This window comes from Notolabrus celidotus, chromosome 19 (genome assembly GCF_009762535.1).
Source record: "Notolabrus celidotus isolate fNotCel1 chromosome 19, fNotCel1.pri, whole genome shotgun sequence".
Classification (NCBI taxonomy): Eukaryota; Metazoa; Chordata; class Actinopteri; order Labriformes; family Labridae; genus Notolabrus; species Notolabrus celidotus.
In genome coordinates, this window is record NC_048290.1 from 24,444,070 (window position 1) to 24,466,115 (window position 22,046).

Genomic DNA, 22,046 nt, shown 5'->3' on the forward strand with positions numbered 1-22,046 from the left:
CTGTTGGCATACAAGAAGACGTCAGGTTAATATATGAAGTCTTTATTGATCGACTTTGATTGTCACCGGACATTAGAGGAAGGGTTTAGAGGACGAGAAAAAGATGCTGGGTGGAATATTTTCACAGACTTCACATTTTTGCAGAACATTACAAAATCTCAAATGTAGAGATCAAATTTTGTGTTTCATTTCCCTTGTCATCTAAACATCACTCTATCAAAATATACCTGACACACACTGAAATACCTGAAACAGCCACCAGATGGCTTATATTTGTGCAACTGCAAAACCTCACTGGAAGACATCCTACTGAGTTCAACGAAGATTCAACACACTTTTAAGTTTCAGAGCAAGAAAATCTACAAACTCAAGTCTACTGCTAGAAAAACATTTACAGGAAGTCACAAGATCTAGGAAGTACTACGGTATTTTTGTTACATCATGCATCCACAGAAAATCCATGCTGAAAGTCACAGTAAACAAAATGTCACTGACAATCCACAAGGCTGGTGTGCAGAATATTTGGCACTATTAAATATGTATTGCTTCTTTTTCTCGTCTGAACATGAAAGGTACAGCTACAAAGATATTCATATGAGATATGAAATGTCCAACAGTCAACAGCAGGTCACATTATATGGTTGATATTCACCTACAGGAAGTACAAAGGAGAGTAGCAGGTAACAAAAGCACCTTACTTTCGGTTATTCCAGAGAGTGCAATTACAAAGAAGGGAACTTGGCCCTAATTCATCAAGCTAAATCCTGGAGAACAGCTCAGCATGGATTGAGGAAATAATAACTCTTCTGATTGTATTCATGAAGCTTCATCTCACCACTACAGAGTTTCAGCACAATATACAAAGAATACTGATGAAACAATCAGTGAATACTTTTAGAACAGAAGTAAGACACTCTAGGTGCCGGTTGCAGCAGAAGGACAAACCCAGTTATAATGAAGGCCTGTTATCAAAGTAAGCAACATTATGCTAATGTCAAACTATAGCCAGCTGTGTAAGATAAGCCATCGTAATTTTTACAGTCATTATAAACTTTGTAACAGACCCTTTAATACAGATTTGTATGTGTTGATGTCTACTTTTTACCCAGCTGTGTTAAATACTTGATCCTGATTAGTTAAAACCCCACAACAACCCCTTAATGATAGTTTTTAACTACAAAAGCAGAGCCAGGGACAACCTGCTGATATCAAATCTGATCATGTCTCATCCAATCAATATGCAGAAAGGATTAATACTCATTTTACCTTTGGCTGTTGACTTGGTGGCAAAAACATTAGTTCTGGTCTCAGGCTGGTCTGAAGAGTCAAAATAAGGTGAGTTACCATCAGTTAGTGCTGGGGACAATGGAGCATAATCTTTACCTGGAAGTAGAGCTGGTGTGCATCTCTGCGTTGCTGATTGCTTCAAAGTCACTTAAAGCATAAGCGGTAGCATTAATGAACAGAGTTAGAAGTTGTGTCATTGCATCATTTATGTTTAAAGGTGTTTCAACTGCAGAGACCCAAGAAGAAGAAGCTGAATGTAAACAGAAATGTCAACCTAAATATTCCTGTAGAAGTCCTGTTCTCCTTGTCTAACTTTACTTCCAATGGAAATGTTCAATTTAATGTGATTTATAACAAATGAGCCATTACCAAGGAATCCTGTCGGGGTCATGCTCACCCTATCTGGGCATCAAATTCACATAACCACTTGTTCACTATACATCATCCATTATATATAAACCAAAAAAAATAAGACCAAGATTTACAAAGAATTATCAGTTGAGTTTGATAGTTTGATTGGATCTTAAAATGATCTTTAGCAGAAATGCTACCTCATGTGATGCTACAGATGCTGGTCTCCTTGAAATCTCATCCTCTAAGTTTTGAGTGCAACCCAATTCGACATTGGAAGTGGCTGAACACACAAGGGCCCCAATGTCTCTCACCCAGGTGACCCATGAACTGAGGCTGGGGTACAATTCTGATCTTTGTATGTCACTCACTCTTAATCTTACAGGTGCTTTATTTTCAAATAAAGGCAAAAATCCCCCAAAAGTATCTTTAAAATGACAAAAAAAAAGACTGAAAAGATGTATCAATGGTTTTGCAAACAGCTGTTGCATTGCACAGCTCGATGAATCAGGGCCAGAGTTGTTGATCTTGTATTTCATGTGCTTTCTGGTCAGTTCAGCAATGTGATAAAGCACTGTGTATGGTTTTCATGCAGTTAAGATGCTGTCATTACAGTCTATTGGCCACTCACAACAGCTTTGTTTCAAGAGTCTTTGTTTGACTGAGCTCCTCCTAGCTTCAGTGACCTGATGGACTGAGCCAGGAATCCAAGCTGAGACCTGTCCAAACGCAGCCACTGTGATGGTCGCTTGAACCTGGAAAGTAATAATAAAGAGGTACTGGTTTTAGGCGGAGAGTTTAATGGCTGTGTATTCAAACATAAATATAGCACAAATCTTTATTGCTTCTTACCTGTTTTGTGCTCCAACCTGACTCTGAAGAACCGACTCTGTCCGGGTGGAAGTGTCAGCTGCTCCAAATAGTTTGGCCCAGCGCAGTCCACCCTGACATGGACTCTCAGCATAGACAGAAGCTGATGCATTTGGGGTCTCATTGTCTCTCTCTCCCCTTCTCTCTTCCTGCCTGCTGTCCATACTGATTTGAGACCAATCGTCTGCATTATTCTGGCTACAGTCCTCCCCTTCAGCTACACCGTCCAATAGATCCGACTCTTTGGGCCACCACTCTGGAATAGGTGCCAACAATGGACTCCTGCTGGTCTGAATCGATCCTCCGTCCTGTTTGAAGCAGCTCAGATTCTGAGAACTGAGGCGCTGCTGTTGATGCAGATCTGAATTGTGTGAAATGTTAGTTTGCTGAACACTGCGGCTGTTCTCTACCTGTCTGTCAGCCTGCAGTAATGGCCAGCTGGTCACTAAGAGAGCTGAGCATGGCTGAGGTGGAGAAACACCCTGCTCATCCAAACACAGCTGTCTGTTGCGTAGCAGTCGAGGCTCCAGGAGCAGGTTGAGGTCAAAGGGTAACACGGAGAGTGGCTGAAGCAGAAGTAGCAGCTCCTCGAATAAGGGCTGACACCGACCGAGTGACATGGACAGGAACCCCAAGAATGGTAGTATGTTGTCACCACATCTGTTGAGACATGTGAAAATGTTGTTGGCTAGTTTTAAAGTGTTTTTTTTTTTTTATGAGGAGAACATCAGTGTGATGAGTGGGTTTAACATGCTTATTTTTACTTGCATTCATTTTGTGCTTTTAGTGTTTTTGACTTTACAATGTTTATATATTAGCAGCCATTTGCTGTTGATTTTTTTTTTTAACCTCTTCGGGCATATATTCTTTCATCTGCAGCTCTTCATCATTGCTGTACTTGTTTCAGACTTCTGTATGTGTTTTGGATTTGCAACTTTTCTACATTTTTATCCTCTTGCTCCTGATATAAATCTTGGGTCATTGCTGTGTATTTGCTCTTTTCCACAACCGCATGTAGTTGATCTCAACGGTAATGTCAACATATTCATAACGTTAATATACTGATTTGAAATAGAAAAAAACAGAAGCAGTTTTTCAGACCTTTCAACCACATGTAATTGTCAACTTAACCAACTTAACAAGTTAAGTTAAGCATGTTCATGGTTTGAATTTAGCATGTTTACAAGCTAACTTTTGCAAATTAGCACTAAGGTAATAGACCAAATTATTGGGCATATTACATTTTTTTTGATTGGGTCAAGGTACACTAACTTACTCAGGAGATCCCCAGAGTTGTTTCATAAGATAGCACATTCAACAGTTGTTGAGATATTTGAAATTCAATCAATTAATCAAGCTTATTTATAGAGCACCTTTCATGCAAATCAAATTCAATTTCAAGTGCTTTTACAGCAATTGAAAAAATAAATAAATGTGGACCTAAGTTGTTGACCAACTGACGTAGCTAGTGCATATAGAATGTATAGTAAGTGAACTGTGCACTTACCTTTTTGACTCTGAAGGTGACTAAGCCAGAACTCCAAAGCTCTCAAGCTGAAAAGGAACAAATAACCAACAGAAGATAATGTTACATGTGCAGTTATTTCATTTCCTTCAAGAATTATTGATGTGCTCAGAGGTCATTGCTGTCCTTACTTCAACAGGCCCATGATGAATGCTCTCAGTCTCATGCAGTGGCTGCTGAGCTGGGGACACAGTCTGATTTTGGAGACCAGGCTGTGAAGGACCCTGGTGGATGGACCTTGAATGTAGTTCAACATAGAGACAGAAGAGGTCAACAAACACCTGACAACAAAGAGTTTATCATAAACTATGCAGATCCAATACCCCTTCAAGCCAAAACCATCTACTTATGTTCTGCATTAAAACAAAAAAGATTCTTTCTTTGAGTCATGATCACTACATCATTTACCTATCTTGGTGGAGACTTCCACCACACCCCAGGAGTGGTTGCGGCGCTGCCCGATGATGACGTCCAGTTTGTGATCCCTGAGTCCATCTTCCAAAATATTCTGTATTGATGGACACAAATGTTCAAGGACCAGCCCGGCGATTGTGGGACTGCGAGAGCTGTTACCCAGACGCATCTGCGGGGAGACAAATAAGACACACTGTATTTACTGCAAACAGAAGTTATTTGATTCTGATCCCAGAATGTTAGTAATTCATTTGGCTCTTTTTCACTGTGACACATCTTTCAAGCTGCTCAGTGCTAACAGTTCATACCTTTTCTTCAGGGTCTCTGCTACTGCCAAAATGAGCCATGATCAAATCCACGGCCCTGCTCACAGCTCTCAGCAAACCTACAGACATGGGAAAAAGAAAGAGGTTAAAATAAGCTTTACACATTGTGTGGTGGATGCAAAACCACACTCAATTATTAAATGGTATTATGTAAAATTACAAATACCAACTATTTACAAATGTTTTTTTCAGAATCGAATACTGGGAGCCCTTAGTATTTTTTATCAAATAAGTGGATCAGACTACCCTTAAAAATAAAGTGTTTTTTCTTTGTTACTTGAGGTAAATTAAAACTTTTGTCAGTTTAGCTTTTAGCATAATGCTTAGTTCTGGAAGCAGTGACCAGGTGTTGATGCATATGCAAATTTGAACTTGTTTTGGTTAAATGAGGCTTTCTCATTCACAGTAACAACTTCATTTTCAGATTTCTCCCTCACTAACTAGGTCAACGCACAGAAGTACAAGAGAATGCTTCCATGGTTATCTACCATAATACAGAAATGCAAATGTAAACGTGAAATGAAGATGATAGAGCCAGTTTCCATTTTAACAGTGATCCTCACAGCCTTCATTTGCCCCTGCTTTTTTCTCTCCATCTCATACTAGCTCGCCTCTACAAATGTCACAGTAAATTCTTAATGCACGTTGATGGTGCCTGCAGTGCTGCACCACATGGACTGTTAACCTCTGCAGCAAAAGTCTCCATCTTTAATCATCCCCTGTAAAAGGGTCACATTTCTATAAGTATATACAGCCAATATGGTGTCACTGAAACAGAATGGTTAGTTAAATCATTAGCACTGATTCTACTGCATCATTCTCCTTCATGTTCCTCTGTTGGAGCTTGCAGTCGCACACACATAGGCTACAGAGCACAAGGCTCAGCCAATCCTGTGCAGGGAGAGATAAAAATAGGTCATGTTTGAGAGGAAGCCCCTTCAGGGTATTGAAGACACTGCTGCAGCACACTGAGTTTGTTCTGCCGCTCTACACAGCTCATCACTGGTTAGACAATTCAATCAAGGCATGTCCCTGTCATTAGTTTTATTTTTGATACCATATGAATTTCACTGTATGGAATTTACTGTATTTCACTTACAGTTCTTTCCAACCCCACATAGTGTATCAGTCATTCAATAATCACATTCACATGAGGGCTATTTTCATCTGCAGGGCTGGGAAGCCCATATGCTGCTATGACTTTGTACTACTGTAGTACAGGTTGTAAACTGTACAAGAGGTAAGAAGTCTGAAAAATTACTTACAATTTCAGCACTGAAAAAAAGGTAAAAGCAACAAAGACGCGCTGGTCCATATTTTAATTGAAATCAGTAAATATTAATATCAATACAAATATTGGGTACCGACAGCTAAGTCACAACAGCTAATGTTAGCATTTCACCAATTTCTAGCTAAGTCAACTCTTGGTTTTCGATGGTAATTGGCCAACATTGATGTTTGTTAGCTTGAATTACCATTTGGCTAAGAATTTGTCTGTCCTACTGTGTTGAGGAACTATCATGGGTTGTATAAAACATGGACATAGTCTTAGCAACATCCCCTTTTGGTTTTTGAAGAGGTATGAAGCTCAGAGATGGCGGTCATGGGGAACTGGTGGCCTAACGGTCTATGTGCCTCACATTCAGAGGCTATAGATCTCGTCGCAGAGGTTGCCGGTTTGACTCCCGACCGGTACCATGTGCTGCATGTCTTCCCCCCTCTTTGCTCCCCACATTTCCTGCCTCCTTTCAGCTGTCCTTTCATAAAGGCTAAAAGCCCCCCGCTAAAAAAAAAAAATATATATATATATATATATATATATATATATATATATATATATATGCAAGCAAAAAACAAGATAAGAGGTGGAGTTCAGGCTACTGCCATGGTGCCTTGAAAGCAGCTACAATGCACCCACATGTTCCTTAATAACTATGCACAAGTTTTAGACTAAATAAAAATCATTAGCTGAGTCGCAAAAATGTACATCTGTTTCTGATAGAGACCAAAACTGAATATATTTATATTCCTTTGTAGAAGGCTGTAAACATGTTCAACTGTGCTATAAAACAAAAAATAGGCATTTTAATTTGAGCCATTTCAACGCGGCTTTAAAATAGTTTTTAACCCAAAAAGCTGTGGCAGAGATTGCCAGTGATTTTGGTTTAAACCGCGGCCCTGTTAACTGCCGACTTTCAGCCGGATGCATCCCTCATAAACGTCTTTAGACGATCATTAAATACTTATCTGATGAGGATATTGAATCTTAAAACTCCCTCTGTGTTTCAACAACTGTGTAAACTCCACAAACACTGTTACGTTCAGCTGAAGGTCTCCAGTTTACAGGGTCACTTTTAAAATCGTAACACCGGGAGAGACGCATTTGCGGTAGGCTGAGAGAGGACTGCTGTTACAAGCTGCTAAATCAAGTGAATCTAGCGCCTTCTTTTTTGAAAAGTACACACAAATACAAAAAAGGGGGGAGATTGTCTACCCCTGAACTAAATTTAGACCCTGGGTCCACCGGTCGAAACGCACGTAGTCCCGGGGTAAAGTTCCTCTGGTCGAAAAAAACGCCTTAAGAGGGTTTCTTTGTCTTTTTTTAAGCTTTACCAGAGAGCCAAGAGTTGCGTTAGCTTGATTGCTGCTTGGTAATTCAATGTAAAGTCAAAGTCAACTAACAAATGGTTAAAAGGTATGGTTAGCTAATGAGCTATCAAATATAATGTTCAGACTTTAAAATGTCCCGAAATAAGTGATGATGAATGATAAGAAGTTATTTGTGCCACTTATTTTTGATAACTATTCTACTGCTCCCCGGCAGTATGACATTATTACAGCATCTAAGCTTTCCACCCTGAATGTGACATCAAAGAAAAATGACCAGCATATAAAATTTAGAATTTTCCTCACCTCTCCTCTGAAGATGGCTGATAGACATGGACTCATAAGATGTATCAGGCGAGAGGCAGAACTCTGCCGGCGGCTTGTCACTCAGGATTAGAGATTCACTGTGTTGACTCTGACTTGACTTCCCGCTGAGCGTGGAGGAGTCTGGGTTTTGCTGTGGGTGCAGCCCTGAAGCAGCCATCGATAGCAGAGAGCTCAAAGAGGAGAGAGGAGCAACTGAGGAGAGGGCAGCTGTAAAACTACTGTGAAAAAATCCAGAGTCAACCACAGGTGCAGCTTTCTTCTGTGGTTGTATGGGAGGGGTAAGGGACAGCTGCAGGTTTGGGTGATGGGTATCAGTAATTAGGGGTAAAGTGGGTGGTGTATTAGAGAACACTGAATGGTACGAGGTTTGAGACTGAATGGGACTTTTGGCCTTGGTGTTGGCATGGCTCTGCTCAGAGTTTAGGATAATTAGGTCCTGATAGGTGGGGACCTTAGCAAGACTGGGCTGATTCAGGGTTGGCGTCACTTTAAAAAGTGTGTTGGCCTGAGTTTTGCCTGAGTTTGGGCTTGTTTTATCTTGAATCTGCACCAAGTCTGGCTTTGGGCTGGTGTCAGTTGGCTCTAGGTTGTTTTTTGATGTACATGGACTTTGGCGTAGTTGGCTCCTACTGGACTGGCTCCATGTGTGCCTACGGCTGAAGCATTCAGGACTTGGCGTGCAGGTGGAGCAGGTATCTGAACTCGAAGGAGCCTCCAGGAAGACAGGGCAGGCGCTGCCCATTGGTGACAGCTGAAGATTAGTGAAGCACTGACTCCTTTTACCCTTGAATTTGAAGCCTGACTGGGTGCTACTGGACTTGTTGGACTTCTGGTTTATGTACTGGTCCAGAAGACAGCCCAAGTGCTGGGTCTGAGGTTTGTCAGCAGGGACCAGAACAAAGGGCTGGATGGGAAGTGAGGTTGGTCTCTGGGCTTTGCTGTAACGAACTACTGCATTTTCCATTGAACATGCTCCTGTGATCACAGTGGAGGACAAAAAAAGTGAAACAGTCATAAGCATCTCTTAGCACTAAAAATAGAAAAACCCATGGATGTGTTCTTTATTTTTTTCTAGAAACAAAGCAGAAAAAACCTTATTAAGCACATTACCCCACACAGTAGCATCAGTATCACAGTGTCCCTGGTCCAGAATCACAGATGGCAGTGCGGATGCAGAGCTGGTTCCTTGGCATTTACAGCTATGTGGGCTACACTTGCTTGGGCACATTGAACACTGAGTGTAGGAGAAGGTTTGGATGCTGTCTGTGCTTCTCTTCATGCAGAGGGGTTGTTTAGTGGAGGTGCTGGCTTCTTGGTAATCACAGGCTGTAAACAGGGAGGCGTTGCTGTGCGCAGAGGAGAGCCTCTTTTCCTTTTGTTGTTCTTCTTTCTCCTGATGGAACAAAAGGAAAAGAACGATGTGATACCAAATACTATGCATTTCTTTAAGTTGTTTAAATAAATTCCTATGACAAAGAGAAACCTTTTATTGTACAAGGCAACTTGTATTTTATGACCTCAGTCACATGATGGAATAAATGGCTTCCCATTCTAAGCCATTTATCAATGCCCATAAGTTCTCCATTTTATGGGTCATTGAGTTAGCGGTAAGAACTTTTAATAAGCCATTTTGGAGGCTTTTCCTTACAATTTGTGTCGTAAAGGTACTACGTTTTTAATACATGACTTTATTAACTTAAAGCTAAAAAAAGGAACAGATGGACTCTTAAAGACTTACAAAAACATTCATGAACTCTTTATTGTTATTTTTTAACTACAATTTATACTGTTTCATTGAAGCTACGGTTTAGAGTTTTTGAATGGTTGTGAAACAGACTGAAATTGATACTGTTGCCTCTTTGTGACCTACAAAAGCAAATTAGACCATCAGGAACAAGACTGAATTTCTATGCTGCAAATTTTTGTGCCTAAAACCACTGCAAGGGGGGAGGTGCTCGCTGCCTGAACAGCCTTTTCTTATACATTCAACAGCAAACATTCACAATGAGAGATACATTTGACTGTTGAAAGAAAGCATGATGAGATCTTTAGTCAGTAAATACGACCCTTTCATGGATCGAACGAGATCAGCAAAGCTGTAAGATGTACATCTTTGTCCACAGGAGGCGCCAAAAACACAAACTAAAAGTTCCTCACAGCTGCTTTAACATCGCTTAAGTTAGGATTGGATTCATTCAATTATTTTAGAATTTATTTATTCTATTAGCATCTGTCGCTTTCATCCAGACTTCAATTTTCATCAGCTTAGAAAAGAGCTATGGATTTTCAGCGATTTCACAAAAAAAAATCAAAAAATCTGATAAAGCTTGAAATGGTTTGCATAGCCTAAGATTTAGAGGTTTCATTTAGCTTCATTAGATAGTGGCAGCCTAATTTTTTGAAAATGTTTTGCATCATTTTTGGGTACACTGATTGCAAAAAAAAAACTTTTTAGCATACCAATTGATTCTATCTCAGTCCTAAGAGAAGAGCTGTCTCCTCCCAACATTACCTGCTTGTTTTCATGGTGCTGGCCTTCTTTTCTTGGATCAACACAAAGCATCTCAGAGGGAGGGACCGGGCTACTTCTGCTCTGAGAGTTCTGACCCTCGGGGCAGCTGGTGACGCTGGACCAAGCCGGGCTGGGCGACTGGGACGAAATGTCACAAGTCACAAGCTTGTAGTACTTCTGGTTGGTCCCCATGGTCAGAGTGGCCTGGCTTTGCAGACAGGCTGCAAGGTCTGATACCTCCAGTGAGGAAAGACCCGGAGGCAGAGGCTCCAGGGAGTAAAGATTGCAGTTAGAGTCGATTCCCTGAGGAGACCAGGGACTTGACTCCAACTTGTCCTTTTCTTTTTGTGGAGACTGAACTGTTGTGTCATCCTGTTGGAGGTTCTCAGCTGGAGTCTTGGGAACAGGTTGGAGGTTAAGGAACACAGATCCCTCAGATGACTGGGAGGGTTGAAGTGCGGGACTGCTGAGGTCATGAGGTGTGGCAGGGTTGTTGCTGCGGTTGTAGATGGTGCAGAAGTTCACCAAGACACCATCAGAGCTGTTACAGGAGGAGTCACTGACATACTCTGTGTGACCGTTTGTGAACAGCTCTGGGGAGCATTTCTGTTGGCTGTGGTTGCAACAAGACATGTTATCCCTCAATCTGTCTGAGTCCTGCTCTCCATACGACATGTTGCCAGACCTGCCAACATGAAAGCACTCCAAAATGGTCCCTGCGTTGCCCCATCCACTCTCCAAGTCCCTATCAGAAACTGTAGAATTTCTGGCCCCAGTACTCGGAGGCCAGTTTGAATTCCCGTGCAACACAAAAGATGAGTCCTCGTGATATCTGTGTAGATTCCCTCCATCACTATCTTCATCTTCCTCATCCTCATCCAGCTCTGAGTTTGGAAGGAATGAGTTGTGCAGTCGCAGACTGCCTTTCACTCCAGGGTTTTCCTTTTTCAGGTGGGAACTAATTTCCTCGGGTGATGAGTTGGAATCGTACCTCCCGCTGCTGTCGCTGCCCCCCTCTTCCTCCGCCCGCTCCTCATTGAGGCTACTGTAGCTGCTGGAAAAATGTTTACGGCCACCGGTGAAGGTGTTTTCTCTGTTCAGGGACTCTTGTTCTGGGAGGGACACAGCTCGGGTAAGGCCAGCCGTGCACAGCCGGCCAGGCCTCTTAGAGGAGCTGCACAGGGCTTGGACAGGAAGTCGCCAAGTGGGAAGCTGAACCACGGGAAAGTGGCATGCGATGAGGGTGTCCCCTGAGAGACTGGAGGTTCCAATCATGATGCTGGATAAGGGTGGACCGTGAAAACTGTCTCCATGTTTCTAAAATTAAATCCTGAAAGAAAGAATAAAAAGAGTTAAAGCTGTTCTGACTTTCAGGCTTGGCAGTTTTGGGGATTGGCAATTACACAAGTTACACCATGCACTGATTTGATGCCGCCCTCCCACTGGTTGAGATGAATTTTCATGTGACAATACTAGTTCCTGCAGAAGGTTTAACGTAAGTAAAAGCAAGAAAGTGCCCTTTTCACCTATACTACTAAAAATGTAAAAAAAGGAATTGACAGCCTGTCCCTGAAAAGTTGTTACTTACACATCCCTCACAGCACGATGGGGAAAGGACATTGCCTTAATGTCAATGTAACATGTACACACACATATTCATAGTGTCAACAAATGAGATAAATACTGTACAGCTAAACTATTTGCAGAAAGATCGCCTGGTTGCATGACATAATCATCGGCCCCTCCCACTTGCTAGTCAATTTTCTGGGCTTTTATCAGCTGTATTCACACATCAACTCACTCTGACCTCTCGAAGAAATTTTACTCAGAGGTTGGTAGGAAAAGACCAGGATGAAACATTATGTTGTTTGTGTTTACACGGGCAGTCTGCCTTAAAAATATTGTGACATTTTCAGGAGTTTGGTGCATGTGTGAAACAGCCATCAGTTTTTTCTGCCAAAATATCTAGTTTTATTTTTCTTGGTAACTCAGCAGTGCTCAGAATCGGCTTATACTCAATACTAGGTATTAGAATTGGTATTAAGTAGGTTTAAAAAAGTATCAGAAAAACACTTCTATGTCTGAGGAATCTGCTTTGAATCTATCAGTGATGCATTACTATATTTTCATCTGTGCTTTTATTGTAAACATACAATACTAGATCATGTTCAAGGATAAGAAAAATTCATGACACAAAAATTTCCCTCACTGCCTCTGTGGTTTCATTTTAAACACTGCTTGTCTCTGCTAATTAAAAAGCGTTGAGGTAACTTTAGAGAAAACACTCCACTGAGAATTTAAAAATGCAATAAATAAGTCACAAGTATGAGGGCTTGTAAACACTTCATGGGGCTCATTCATTATTACAGGCAGGTTCATGTACGTTTAACATCCTAGTTTAAGGGATTCTGAAAGGGAATTTAAAGAATACATGGACTCACAGTTTTTGTACCACGTAGAGCAGAGGACCATTATGGACCATCTTAGTTTTAATTTTAGAGAATGTATTTACTATTCTGCTCAGTTGGACAATGGAGAAATGTTTAACTGCTTAATGTAAATGTACTCGGGATACTCTTTCTTGCTGTTGTTTACACATGAAGTGTTTTTGTTGCTCTCTGTTGATTTGAATGTTAGATTTTCACACTTTTCTGGTCTCACAGCTGTAATTCAATGACAATCCCAAAGCCTCGGGGACCTAATTAGAGATTTTAGTGGAATTAAATGCATCTTTAATTCTGGATTAAAGCATCCCAACAGAATAGAGAAAAATAAAAACATGAAACACATCTGCAGGCAGAGTCTGTTCCCTCTCTTCACACCACTGGTCCTCCAGTCAGAGTCCTGCTCTGGTGTCTGCTTCTGGCCCTCTTCACAGCCCCCCCCCCCACCCCCCCCTCCATGATTCAGTCAACCATTAACAAACCCCTCCTCTCTCTCCCTCTCTCTGCCTGGGCCAACCGCAGTCACTCCGCTGCTCTGTAACTAGGGCAGCTGCACTGCAGAGATGCTCCACCGCCACTGCTAAGAGTAAATACACTTTCAAATCAGTTTACTTAATTTTAACACACTGTGGTGTTCTCACTGGGATTTCTCCTGATTTTAACAAACATGAAGCTTGAAACTGAAATCTAGACACGCGAGGAATAATGATGATCATCCCACCTGCATGAGAGACAGCTGTGGAATAAAATGAAGCAATAAACAAAATAACAGCAAAAGAAAGAAAAGTGAAAAGAGATCAAAATAATGTATATGTTATCAGAAAGTTTTTATGTTGCTATGATTCAATCACACTCCGCTTTCTGCTGTCTACCTTCAGCAGTGATTCAAAATCTTGTTGTGATATTGTGAATTTAAACCTTGTTCTGAAAAACAATATTCTAGATGCATCATTTCCTGCCTTAAGATGTTGTTATGAGCTTTGTGTCTATCAGCCATCAGGTCATGGAGTTCAGACTGCTGCGTTCCTCTCCAGGCACATTATGTAAACAACCTAAACAACATCTGTCGCGGATGACCATAAAGACTTAATCCTCTTTAGCATCACAGTGCTTTAATAAACAACTTCCTTTTCCTGGCAGTGAATAGTAAACAGAGATGCTCCAAGGAAGTAATATTCTTCATGGCACTCTTATGTCTCTCATAAATGGTGTTAATCAGTTAGATATAATGAGGGCAAATTACACTTCATCTGGGCTTTTATGTACATTATGCATGGAATCAGTGCATTACAGGCTGGCAGGGTATTCACTTCTTCTTGCCATTTATAGATGTTACTAGGGCTTCTATTCAAAGGGCTGCAAGAAGACAGGACATTTCAAGAACTAACTTTCCAAACCAGCATGTAAAGCTTCTCTGATATTGTTTTTATTCAGTGATGTTGAGTATTGGTTTGGTTGCTACTCCTAACATGCCCTGAGCTAAGCCTTGTTATTTCACGTGGAGGCTAACGTGGTCCAGTGCATAAAACCCCATTTCTACTTCTGAACACTGTTTTACAGGGTAGTACGGCAAAGCAGTCTAAAGGGATGGATGAAGGCTTCAGTTTCTTCAGGTTCACAAGGTCAAATCCAACCACTGCCCTAACTCTTGGGGCAGCACTAGCTCAGTGTGTAGGGACTTGGTGAGTCCTGATGCGAACCAAAGTATCAAAGCTGGGCTGGTAGCTGGAACAGTGTACACTGCATTGCTGAGGTGCCTTTAAGCAAGGCACCGGCCCAAATTGCTCGATAAGTAGCCCCCTAACTGACATCTCTCCATTAATGCCATTGGACCAAGGTTTGTGTATTTCCGGCCTGTGTGTGTGATGCATATGAAATAGATGGTGTACAAATTTAATTTCCCCTTGAAGATGAATAATGTCTTCGGTTCCAAAATCTACATGTGGATCAGCTGCAGAACGTAAAGACTCTTCTCCAGAATCCCATTTTAAAGACTGGACTTATGTTAAAAAAGTAGTATTTAAGAAGACTTTAAATTCTGCATGCCAACACAAGAAGCAGGTTTTATTCTGAAATATTTTTGTATTATCACCAGTTATTATTGAAATTGAATGCTATATCTAAAATTCTAATCGGATCCCACACTGAGTTTTTTTTACAAAAATAAAAAGACTCGTGTCAAGCACCTAATTGCATAACTCAATAGCTGACTGTCTTTTTTTAGGCTGCAGCTCAGGAGGTAGAGCCAGGAGGTCTTTAGTCAGATGGTTGGTGTTCTGTCCTTGAGCAACTGCTGCCAACACATGAGTAGGAGAATTTCAATAAGTGGAAATGATTCAAGATGAATCCATCTAATTTAAATCTTCAATAAAAAATATATATTATAGGTCATAACAGGTAAATAGACCTATAAGATGCTAAATCAACATGTATATTTGCTTGCTATGGTTAGTGTCTCTGGTAATTTAACATAAGAGATCAGACAGGGGTCACAATAAATTCAATCTGGATGTATCATGTCCCTTTTTTTTGTCAACAGTTCAATGGTTCAATATCACAGAAAAGTAGGCCACTGTGACTGACTAATTGTCTGCAGACGATATACTGCAAAACGGATACGACTGAAGTCCAGCAATTTGCCGCTAAACAAAAATCTTTGGAGAACATCCCTTTGATTTGGGTAGTGGAGCAAACTGAGATGGTCGTGATTAAGCGAATCATTGCACTGGAAATGTCTGTCAGGTCAAGTCAGCCAGCTCATATGAGGATAAGTCTGGAAGCAGAGAATCTGAGATCTACTGATGTTGATGTCCTGGTTTGAAACAGACTGCTTGTTATCAGTGATGTCTCTGTGTAATGGGACAACATCATTACAGCCTGTATTTATCTAATCATGTAAGGGGAAGTTTAAGCACAAGCTGATTTTTCAGATTTCATGTTAGAACTGCTGGAAACAAAAACATCAAATGGGGCAACAACAAGAGGAGGAAGGTCCTAAATATAAACCACACAACACAACACAACACAACACAACACAACACAACACAACACAACACAACACAACACAACACAACACAACACAATTAGATGGATGATTTTCAATATAAAACGATCAAAGTGGCTGAAGTAGGACAACATGTTAGACAAGAAAGACTGCACACATGCCAACAGAGCCACCCTGAGAAAAAGATTAAGATGGAGACACAACTGATAATTGACGCAATGTAATGCAATTAGCCAAAGCACATCAAAATGAGTTAATATACATTTTAATATCAACACCTACTTGAGAAGAGCCATCAGTAAAGGCGATTCCAGGTAACTCCCTTTTAAATAGGCTGCCAAGGTCCAAAATCATGCATCAAATTTCAAAATAACTCATGCGAGAGAGCGGTGCTGTGACTCAAAAGGTCCATCAGAAAGCGAGCATGTCCGGCTGTATTACCTGAGGATCTGTGGTTAGTAGAGCAGGTTGATCCAGGGATTTTAAAAACTGTAAAACTGTAGCAATGTGAAACCGGTCCAACACTGACATCCGGACAGACACAACGGTACCCACGCCCCCCGCTTCAGCACCGCTCGCCTGATGGAGATATGACGTCACGGCGACATTGGCCAATGAAGAAGAAGAAGCTGCTGCCGCTCAAAGTATCCCAGACACCTGGTAGGAGCAGGAGGGGAGTTCATCACAAAGCTTTATTAAGTTGAAACAATGATAAAAATAAACACAATGAGGAGGCTTTTCACCTATGACCTAGATATCATTATAGTGCTTATATTATGGCCTTGTGTTCTATATTTATGGAGTACAAATATAATTCTTCACTTATTTTTTGCAAAAAAGCCTGCAAACAAATCACAACACAATTGTAGTGTTTACTAAGGTGGCCCTGTAGTGCAAATCAGAAAACACTACGGCAAATCAGAAAACACTAAGGCAATTTAGAAAACACTACAGCAAACCAGAAAACACTACAGCAAATCAGAAAACACTACAGCAAATCAGAAAACACTACAGCAAATCAGAAAACACTACAGCAAATCAGAAAATACTACAGCAAATCAGAAAACACTACGGCAAATCAGAAAACACTACCGTAATGTTTTCTGAATTGCCCTTGTGTTTGGTTTGAATTGCCGTTGTGATTTGCACTCCAGGGCCACAGTAGTTTACAATGTGGTTATGTTATCTTAAAGTTACACCCTTTAACGTGGTCCCAGTTTTTTCTTTACAATAAGATAGCAAAAAATTTAAAAAACAAAACCGATGATGGCCATCATCAGCAATAAAAAACATCTTGTTTGTGTGGAATTAATTGGTTTCATTTTAAATCTCCACAAAGTTGAAACAGTATTCCTTAATTGGAATAGGGTCATTATGAATAAAACACTTGCAGACTCTAAGGCGTCGCTGTATTTGGTTCATAATAAGTACTCATTTGTTAAATATTTTGCAAATATGCTCAAGGTGGGCTATCTCAGTAACCCTGGCTCCTGTCGCCCTCTAGTGGCGACAATGCGCAATACCTGTATCCGTTTTGAAGGACACTTGCGCAATAGAGGCTACATCATGTGGTTTTCAATTAATTTATATTCACTGAGAAAAAAAACTTTGCAGCTTAATTCATATTAACATAGAAGCAGTGATATTCTGTGGGTATCGAAGCGGCATCCTCAATAACACGTATGCTGGAAGCTACTCTGAAGTAAACTTGTGACGTTTTCCCCTCATATCCATCTACGTGGTTGTGCTCATGCTACCACCCTGATCCTTTATTTCTGTGTGACCCACTGATATTCGTCTGAACTTGGAAAGCTGAAACCCAGAGGTTAACATTTCCCAGTTTGCACAACTTAGCACCCACTTTAACCATAATCACAGCTCTTACTTTGACAAGTTTACAGAAGGTTATGATCACATGCTTTATGAATAGTTTCATCAAGTTTAGCCTCCCAGCATGATGAGATATGAATATCAAAACATACTCTGGGGCCACCTTCAAAAACACTTCAAGGGGACAGATAGTGTGCACGTGTTCCACATGGGCTTCATAGTTTGAGACGGGAGGTTGCCGCTTGTATGCACCGTGATCTGGCCTCTCTCCCCTCTGTGTCATGCGCACCAACTTACATACTAGCACCCTCACCACCTGTGGAGGGCACAGACAAAGTTAAAAGGCAAAATAAAAATGCAGAAAATGAACAAACTATGCAAATAAGAAATAAACTAGAATACGGCTCCTACACAAATATTGGCTTGTACTCATACTAACTATAGCCATACATACAGTAGCTGTAGACCTGCTGGTCCTGTGCTCTGCAAGGTACTGCTAGCATTTTTGTCGTAAAGGTCTGCTAAGAGAGAAATGTGACTGGTTAAAATGACCTGACTAGAGTTAGATTGACTAATCGTTAGGGCTGCTTAATGGCACTTTGAAATAATCAACACCAGCTGATACCTGCGTTCACGAGGCTGATCAATAACTCATCATCATCATTAACTTAAAAAAAGAGTCAATTTGACCTACAACATAACAGGAGGGTTAACCTAATCTACATATAGAGCGGTGTTATTACAGCCCTTGGCGTCTCATTCAGACGCACCTACCTGCTTTCCTTATGTCCTACACGAGGTAAATGTGGTCAAAACATTTATTTGGCTAGGATTAACAAATATTGGGGTCAGTTAGAGATATAAAGGTTTTCTTTTTGTTTCACTGCAGATTTAAACTCTTCCTTCCTCTGTGTTGTTTCCTTTTTGGGATAAATTCAGATATTTTTGTAGCCTCATTTTTTTATTATTCCTAAATTTAAGGGGCTGCCCCCTCAGTATGCCTACTTTCTGTTTTTCTTTTCCATAAACAGACACCCGCTTCTGGGTTATGTAAGGGAGCAAACTACACCAGGCATTAAACATGGCTGCATGTCTTTCAGGTGAATGCAAGTGTGAATGTTTTTTTGGAATATACAGCAGTGTATCAGAGGTCATTCATTTAATCAAACCTGAACCAAATGCTTACTAACAAAAAACATGTGAGAAACTTTCCCATTTGTTCTCTTAAAGAATTGAACATAATCAAGGTGCCGCAGTAGCATCTGGAAGATACCATTATTTTCAAAATGATGTTGTTGGTTTTTTTTTACTGTAACTGTAAACTATAAATCACTTAACTGTATAAGCAGTGACATAAATCATGTGGGTGTGGCTTTAACATCACAAAGTCATAACCTCTCGCACTAAGATGAATAAAAGAGAAATCCTTTCTTTTTATAAATTCAAAGGAAAACTTTGTATAATATATTAATTTCAGCCAGCCAACATCAAACATGTCATCTTTTCACATTGCATTGAAAGAGTTGAGGAGTTGTTACACATTTTAATATTTGAGCTTGTTAACAAAAAAATACAACCTCTTAAAAACATGTGAATATTAACCTTATTTTTACAATATGTACAAATAAATATCATATAAAAACAAGTAAACTCAAAAAACCTCACACACTTTTTTTGAATATTTATATTCTGTATTAAAAATAAGGATTAAAATCATTCATTCATACTGTGTGAGCCATCTGACAGTTAATAAAAATTTATGCATGGATATCATGGCAGTCTTATCATGTAGGGTGCATTTTGAGATGCTCTGGTCCCCAAGAAAAAAATTGTGTTTTTCATGCGGTCACTCTTTTGAAGTTCTGTTTGTGTATTCCCAAGTCAGCTGGAGTTCTAGAAGGAACAGATATTTTTCCTGTAAAGAGATAAGGAGCAACTTTATTGCAGTAACATCACAGGCTGACTTTTACCATACCATGCAAAATGCACGTGGACAAAGCTAGTTACACTATGAATGTGATACAGAGATCTTTATCACAGTCCGTACAAAATAGGAAATGAAACATAATTTTACTATGATGAGATTTAAATTGAAGTAGCTTGGTTTCACATTAGTGACAAAATGTTATAGAGATATAGACATCAATGTTAAATTTGTATTTTGAAAGCTTAAGTTTGAACAAACCTGCAGTATTTCGTGCCACACTCTAAGTGTTCCCTGCAGCTGGCACCCACAGGCTTCATGCTGTTCCATCTCCACAGAAGAGATCGTTTGGTACGATGGATCAACCCTCTCCAGTCTTCAGTTACAGGCATTGAACTGATCTGTAGAAGTACATTTAGTATCCTTTAAAAACTGTGATGATCCTCATGTTGTGGTATTTAATAAAAAAAAGTTATTGTAATTACCTGAACAGCACAGATCAGAGACAAAACAATGGAAAGGAAAATAATGTTTTCCTGCAGAGTCCTCATGCTGATGGCAGATCAAGTTCATGAAAGAAGTTGCTCAACGCTGGGGCTGCTGTGTTGTCCCATGCCACTGAAAACTAAACTGTATAATTGGGTTGGGGAGGAGCTTCCTTTTCATAGATCATATGAAAGATTTATTCCCTGATTTTCTATGGTAATAACAGCGGTTGAGTCTTGGCAGAGAAGCAGATCTAAAGTCAGAGCCAAAGATGCAAGCCTCTTTCAACAGTGGTACCTATCAGTTTTATAATTACAACCGAGGTCAAAGGTTATCTGCTGGGTGCCAAGGTACACTTTAACCTGCTAATTGAGGACAATTCCACGTAGGAGGCAACACCTTTACGAGTCATAGACTACAGATCTGTAATTATTCACCCATTTACCCTCCCTGAAAATCTGCAATTTACCTGCAGATTCAGAAACTAACTCTTCTTCATTACAAAACTTAACATATTTACTTTATGTACATCTCACTCAGCTTGTGGAACTTAAATGCTGTCATATATGTAGTTCAGCAGTGTTTCCTGGGTGCAAGCTGTAAAAACTGAGGAAATGAAAATTGTTATCTCATTTCCCTGAAAGAGAAACTAAAAAAAACATTGAAACTGAAAAAGTGTTGATTAACTGTGTCATATTAAAAGTATAATAACATTTCATAAACTTTAAGACAACTGCTAATTCTAGTATTCAACCATTTCTATTACAAGTTAGCCATGACCATTGTGAGCAAGCAAATATATTTAAAACACTCCTAACCAAACAGAGCTTTCGAGTTATGGTGTTTTATGTCACGTCTAAAAAAATTACAATGATTCAGCTAGCAGTTGATTAGCTTAGCTAAGCATTAGCTTTGCAAAGCTAACCATTAGCTAACCAACCTGTTACCTTCCTAGGTTTTTAAACTTGGCCTGACACTAAATTAGCTAAGAATTAAAGACACTCATGTTGGTACTTCAGTATTAAATCAAACATTGTTATATTAGCTTTCAGCCACTGTCTTGCTGAAAATTGTATTAGTTTGGAGGTCAATTATTACTATTGTTATTAATCATTAGAATTTCAACCTTTACATTTGTAAGAAGCTAGCGAAATGGGTGACCCTACACTGAAATGAGCCTGTATGAAGAGCATTTGGACCTTTCAGGCTAGCAGTTTAAACACAATGGGGATACTTCCCCTATGATGTAAAAGAGAGGGCTAACCTAACCTAAACTTTTATTTACAGTCTATGGGGCTAACATGTTCCGAGGCAGTAACAGTCTGAAAAGACAAAAATATCAGGGGGCATCATACAGTCTATGCGGGGAATTAGAAAAAAAGCATGAAAAAAGTACACTAACACTGAAGGCTACATTAGCCACTGCTAGCTAAACACACCAAAATATCTAACCTCAATCAAGTTACAATCATGAGGCATTTTTCCACCTCAGGAACTTTACCCCAGAACTAGGGACTTTACCCCTGAACTACGTGCATTTCGACCAGAGGAACCAGGGTCTAAATTTCGTTCAGGGGTAGATCATCTCCCCCCTGAAAAGCCCCTGCTAGGGGGGTAGTACTCTTCAAAGATCCTGGGACTTTCGGTTGAATGTTATAGAGTTTGTGAAGTTTACACAGTTGTTGAAACACAGGGGGAGTTCCTGGGAATGCATACTAGTTTAGTTTTCTATTAAGATTTCAAAATATTATTTAATATAATTTTTTTTCTCCATATGTCACTGGCCTGATTTGCACAATCCCCCCGGGACTTCAGCCCGCAGTCGAAACGCAGACAACAATGGGGGCACAGGAACCTTTTAGTTCCGGGGAAAGTAGTTCTGGGGGCTAAAAGACCCCGGAATTCTTGGTCGAAATGCACCTATGGTTACAATATGTTCCAGGATTTGACACAGTTGGAATACATGGGATATAAAGATTGTATTCCTAGTTTTGTAGAATTGAATTTGATTAACTTGGGAAAAAATCTATCAATTGTTAATCTGGCAGCAGATCGAGATGGGCATAGTGCATCTGTAAGAAGTAAGATTTTAACACTTTCAAATAATAAGTCAGGCCAGCTCCTCAGGCTGCCTTGAGG

At 40.1% G+C, this 22,046-nt stretch overlaps 1 protein-coding gene across 1 annotated transcript; it reads right to left on the reverse strand.

Annotated features, from left to right (window-relative positions):
• Window positions 1–26: 26 nt before the first annotated feature.
• Window positions 27–16,197, reverse strand: LOC117831397 (iporin). Its single transcript, XM_034710084.1, is given in 11 exon segments — window positions 27–2,393; window positions 2,491–3,139; window positions 3,142–3,168; window positions 4,016–4,062; window positions 4,165–4,270; window positions 4,442–4,616; window positions 4,756–4,832; window positions 7,687–8,682; window positions 8,818–9,100; window positions 10,220–11,549; window positions 16,109–16,197. Coding segments are annotated over 10 exon segments (3,747 nt in total). The 5' UTR covers window positions 11,495–11,549; window positions 16,109–16,197; the 3' UTR covers window positions 27–2,281.
• Between the last annotated feature and the right edge of the window lie 5,849 nt (window positions 16,198–22,046).